This window comes from Setaria italica, chromosome II, assembly GCF_000263155.2.
Source record: "Setaria italica strain Yugu1 chromosome II, Setaria_italica_v2.0, whole genome shotgun sequence".
Classification (NCBI taxonomy): Eukaryota; Viridiplantae; Streptophyta; class Magnoliopsida; order Poales; family Poaceae; genus Setaria; species Setaria italica.
The window spans coordinates 37,784,947-37,790,788 of record NC_028451.1 but is presented as its reverse complement, the minus strand read 5'-3'; the positions used below and the strand labels follow the sequence as shown (position 1 = coordinate 37,790,788).

The 5,842-nt window shown below is 44.3% G+C and overlaps 1 protein-coding gene across 1 annotated transcript; it reads right to left on the bottom strand.

Annotated features, from left to right (window-relative positions):
* Nucleotides 1-4,253: 4,253 nt before the first annotated feature.
* On the bottom strand, nucleotides 4,254-4,952 carry LOC101769702 (ethylene-responsive transcription factor RAP2-10-like). Its single transcript, XM_004959560.1, has one exon. It carries the CDS (start codon nucleotides 4,950-4,952, stop codon nucleotides 4,254-4,256), a length of 699 nt encoding a protein of 232 aa, XP_004959617.1.
* Nucleotides 4,953-5,842: the final 890 nt, after the last annotated feature.

Sequence of the window (5,842 nt, the reverse complement as noted above, 5' to 3'; positions counted from 1 at the left end):
GTGGACACATATTGGTGATTCAATTGAAAAACTCCCACTCCAATCTGTGCTTTGAGAAGCTTGATGCAAGGTACTACCTTAATTTTTTTGCTTAGTTTTTTTTTATGTTTTTTTTGCAAGGGTTGGAAACAAAAGAAAAACATTAGGATGCCTATCGTTGTAACTTAACAATCAGGTAACAAACTGAATTGTGGGAGTAATTGTATGAAACCAAATTTTAACTCTAGTGCATGATAAACTCAATTGTGGCAAGCATCAACATCCATCAACGCCCATGCTAAATTATAACTCCAGGGAGAATATGCAATATGCTACTGATATGCTATGAATTACTTCCTTTAGAGTTTTGGTAGCAGTTGCTTACATTGCATTCCCCTTTCATTGTCAAGATTTGATTGACAGCCATTCTTCACTAGTGTCCATGGCCTATGAGCTCATTCATTTCATGCAACATTATAGAAGAATGTTATGGGGCAATGCACACAATGAACCAAACTAATGTAAGATTTAATTAATTAATATTTGGGGATAGAACTCAAAATCTTATGGAAACTACTAGAAATAATTTTCAATCAATACACATATTTTTATCACAAAACATATTTCATCATTGATTTGACTTCACGCATTATTTGTTCATGCGTGGATATGACCATATTATAAATATGAAGCAAAATTGCTATTTTTTCCACACGAATAAGCATCAATTATTACAAAAATATTGATCATCATAAACAATTGTGTCATGGAAGAAATTCTTTTATGAATTGAATGTGCACTCAAAAGAGCGTGCAAAAATAAAAGAACAATGATATTCTTGTAGTTGTGGTTGATGTCATAACTATTTCATGTAATATGCAGAATCAAGGAGAATGACATCAATTATCGCCTAGTTGGTTTTGTGCGCAAGGAAGGAGGGAATTATATAGCATTTGTGAGAGGTGGAAAGATTGGAGTGAAGTTCACAAAAGTGACAAAAGTGCTTGGATTTGTGTGAGAGATGAGGAAGTAAGACGGGCGTTTTCTTTTGAAGTTACTACTAATTGGGACCCTCAATTACTTTTTTATGAAAGGGTGGGTCATCCATTACACTTTAAGGACATGATTATGATTACAGAGGAAAAGGAAGAGGAGGAGATGCATTACTAGACCAGAGTGATTTATTTTCTCTCTGTCCATACTAAAATTATCCTCCAAAAGGAAAATGATCCATGCCCTTTGATCCCATGTAAGATAGTGACATCCCTCCACTTTTAAACTTTTGCTTTTATTCACTTAGGTTATTATTTATCTTGTTTGGTTTCTTTGGATATGCAGATAATGTCCTATTGCTTGATGGTAAGGTGGCTTTGGGCTCAGATGTGGGCCAAGTGTTCAAGAATCACATTCTTAAAGATATCAGAAAACTCCTTACAAGAAGCTCCTCTTCCTTGGTATATAAGTGCTCTTGATTTATGATTGAATGTGAATAATGTCACTAGCACTATGCATGATCTTTTTTTTTCTCTTTCTTATGTAGAAGGTGGATGTAAGGGCTGACCTCAATATGATGTTTCTAAGGTAGTTGTTGGCTGTTTATGTGCGTGCTTACGTGATTTAGGTTTTTTGAATTGTTCTTGGTTTGATATATGCTGGTTTTGATCTTAATGTCGACAGGACCTATTCATTTGAGTTCACACCAGAAGTCACTCTTCTTGATCACCTTAAAGTCCGTGTACATCATGGATGGATTGTTAAGCTAGTAAGGACCTAACCCCCGAATTAGTCAATTAAGGAGAAAAAATACCATTTCAATGTCTAACAAGTATATAAGATACTTATATGTGTATAATATACTTAGTTATGTTATATTTCATATCTTTGAGTGGAGGCTAATATAACACTAGATTTTGTGGATTTGGATTGTTATGGTAGTGACTTAGGCTCGGCATTATATGAACATTCATACAAAGGACTCTTATCCATGGATGCTAGTTGTCATGGTGAGTATTATTTTTAGTTACCAATTATTGGTGTAAAGATTTATCTACACTCCTAATGTTCTACCTCCTTTTGTTTTAATGATTTTTAGATGAGATGGTTGTTGAATTTCTTAAGGGTCCTCAACTAACTGAATATGGGTAAATATCTATTTTTACATATGTTGAAGTGTTGTATTAGAAAATTTTGATCTATGCTATTATAAAAATATACTAATATGCTGAAGTGAAGTGTTTTTTAAATGTTGCAGCTTGACCTGCTTACATGATGACCTAGAAGAAAAGATACCTGCACTCCTATTTTGTAATGATCAGTTTAGCACTATTGTCAAGGTAGGATTAATAGTCTTTGATTACTATGGATCAACTGGTTTTACTCTTCCAGTTTTTAATTTCGTTATTATTGTGCAGGTTGCTGGGACACTATATATGTTAGTTACAACTTTTCAAACAACCGAGGCAGTTCATAGGCTAAGGAAGGGGGCCTCTATTTATAGGCTAAGAGAGTTCATAGGATGATGGAATGTGTCCCCTTCTAGAGTTTTCACTAAATAAATATCTATGTTCTACACTATTCTAATTTCTTCATGGCAACAACATCTAGTGCCTTCATAGAAAATATCATGGATCATGAGTTGCGGAGAAGGCTCTAGAAGTTTTTATTGCTTTCCTTCAACACTCCCCCTCAATGCAAACTTCTCTCTAGAGTTGTCTTGTAGACCATGCCGAGTGCCTCCCGAAACTTCTCGAACTTTGCCTTGTTTAGGTCTTTTGTGAAGATGTTGGCAATCTGCTCATTAGTCTTTGTAGGCACCATCTCAATCTCTCCCTCAAGGACCTTTTCTCTTATGTAGTGGTAATGAACTTCTATGTGCTTGGTCCTTACATGAAAAATTGGATTTTCTGCTAGGCGTACAGAGGATAAGTTGTCACAGAAAATCCTTACTCGGTAGTCCGCAGGTTGATGAAGATCCTCCATCAATTGCTTGAGCCATGCATTCTCTTGTGCTGCCATTGCCACTGATCGATACTTAGCTTCAGTACTAGATAATGCCACGGTAGGTTGTCTCTTACTGCATCACAATATAGCTCCTGATCCAAAACTGAAGAAGTATCCTGTGGTTGACTGCCGTGTGCCATAATCTCCAGCATAGTTGGCATCGCAGTATCCCATCACCTAGCATTCCTTTGTCTTCTTGTATAGAATACCAAAATTGATGGTGCCCTTAACATACCTGAGGATACGCCTAACTGCATCAAGGTGAGGTTTCTTTGGATTGGTCATGTATCGACTAACCACTCCAACTGGATGAGAAATATCTGGTCGAGTTAACATGAGATAGATGAGGCTTCCGACCAGCTGTTGAGAGTATTCAGAAGAGCCCGGGTTGCGGTTCAACAGGCGAGAGACCCACGACGATTCTGATCAGACGAACGATGCTACGAGCTGGGTGGATTCGACGGTTAACAGGCTACGTGGCTCGATCCTCTGCCCGATTTCCTGCCAGGATTCATTCTTTATTTTTTTAGAAAAAAGGAATGGACTTTATTGATAAAGTATTATATCCAGCAGGGCACCCCAGAGTACAAGATAATTGACATATAAGCCCTTGAAAGGACGCCATCGTCGACCAACATTGGCTGATTCTTCTCCACCTCCCGCGATAGAGAAGAAAACCCAGAATGGAGCTCGCAGTCGCATCCGAATCGACGAAGAGTCCATAGATTTTGAAAGGCCCATCAATGACACACCAAGAGCATGCATTTGATCCATTGAATGTCCTAGCAAATGGCAAGCCATCTTTTCGTCGCCCCACCGTCCAACCCGAGTCGACGAGTAGCAAACCCGCAAAGGGGGTCAAAGAACACCAACCTGTACAAACGAGGTGGTACAGTATTTCACCGAGTCTCCGAACAGCAACATTGTCAGAGGTCATGAATTTGGCGCCGCCATTGTCATCACAGGCACAGACAACACAAACAAGCCCACAAAAGAGTCTTATCTTACTGTGAAGCAGGCCGGCCTTATATTTGAAATACCTGTAGTTTGACGTTTTCTGATCTATTTGAAGGAAACCATTGTGCTTCGTTCTACAGAGTCCGAAATGGTTGAGACAGCGACACCGCATCACGCTCTGAACAACGAAGTAAAGCTATGGCGCCTCTTCCTTTGGAAGAACTGACAGCAGGAGCAGCACGTCGCTTGCGCAATATCTACACTGTTCGAGCAAGCGCGCCCCCCACCGCAAACATGGACGAAGAAGAATCGCGCCATCAGCTAGCTAGGAAATCCTCGACGTCCAGGGACTCCGATGACGATGCGCTGAACGAGGGCGGCACGATCACGGACGAGGACACGTTGAACGACCTCTCCTCCACGCGCAGCAGCTCGGCGGCGGCGTCGGCGCCCCAGGGATCTCCGGCTCCAAGCGCTGACGACGACGGGGGCGGCGCTGCCTCCGTCCGCCTCGGCACGACGAAGCTCGGGTGCACCGCATGCTTGGCGGCACGCGCGGCCTCGGCCTGCTGCGGCGTCTGCGGCGGCGCGGGGGCGGCCGGCGCCGGCTGCTGGCAGCGCCGGAACACCGCGGCGAGCGCGAACTGCTCGCCCACCCCGGCGCACGCCGTGGCCCTGCCCGCGGCGGCCGCCCGCGCCATCACGTGCTGCAGGTTCTTGCTCAGCCTGGCCCTCGCCGCGCCGCCGCCGCCGCCGCAGTGCCGGGCGCGGCCCGCGAAGTTGGTGCGCGTGCTCTCGCCGCGCAGCGCGCGGGCCGCCTCGTCGTAGGCGCGCGCCGCCTCCTCGGCGGTGTCGAACGTGCCGAGCCAAAGGCGGACGCGCTGCGCCGAGTCCTTGATCTCCGCGACCCACCGCCCCGACGGCCGCTGCCGCACACCGACGAAGCGGCGCCCGCGGCACGCCGGCGCCGCGGTGGCAGTCGCTGCCCTGCCGCCGCTCTCCTGCTGAGCCGCCATGACCTCGCGTCCTTGTTGAATATATACCGACTTGGGAATTGGATTGGAGCTATTCGCTCGAGCTGCTCAGCTAGATAACCTGATCGGGTTCACACTCACCGCTATTTATACATCTGCAGAAGAACATGCGCCGAAGTCCACTGAGAGTGGGAAGGCATCTGCAACCGAGCTAAATCTCCTTCGATCCCTTCGTCGTTTCCGCGGTCGGCTTGCGTCCGACGCCTTGCGGCGAGCAGCTAGCTCCTGGTCGACCTGGTGGCGTTCGTGACATGGACGTGCTGGCTCTCGATTAACTATTTCACCGTGTGCAATTATTGGACATTTGGATGCGAACAGAATGTTGTTTAGCGCTCGCAAATCCCATTGTTTAGCGCCCTAATGATTGCCCACTCGTGTTCTGCGGTTTGCTTTGTTAAACAAGCACTGAACTCTGCTGAGCTTGACGAAGTGAAGCTTTGTCGTCTCGCAGAGTTAGATGTCCAGATCGTCCTTATTAAGGGGCTGTTTGGATACGAGGTGCTAAACTTTAACAGTGTCATATCGGATGTTCGGATGCTAATTAGGAGAACTAAACATGAGCTAATTATAAAATTAATTGCAGAACCTTGTGCTAATTCGCGAGACGAATCTATTAAGCCTAATTAATCCATCATTAGCAAATGGTTACTGTAGCACCATATTGTCAAATCATGGACTAATTAGGCTTAATAGATTCGTCTCGCGAATTATACTCTATCTATGCAATTAGTTTTGTAATTAGCTTATGTTTAGTACTCCTAATTAGTATCCAAACATTCGATGTGACAGGTGTTAAACTTTAATAGGGTGTTCCCAAACACCCCCTAAGAGTGTGATCCGTTGGGAGCTCGATCTTCATCCTCAGAATTCCT

What these genes read in the sequence shown, in the direction of transcription:
- LOC101769702 (XM_004959560.1), bottom strand. Translation starts at nt 4,952, where the DNA reads ATGGCGGCTCAGCAGGAGAGCGGCGGCAGGGCAGCGACTGCCACCGCG.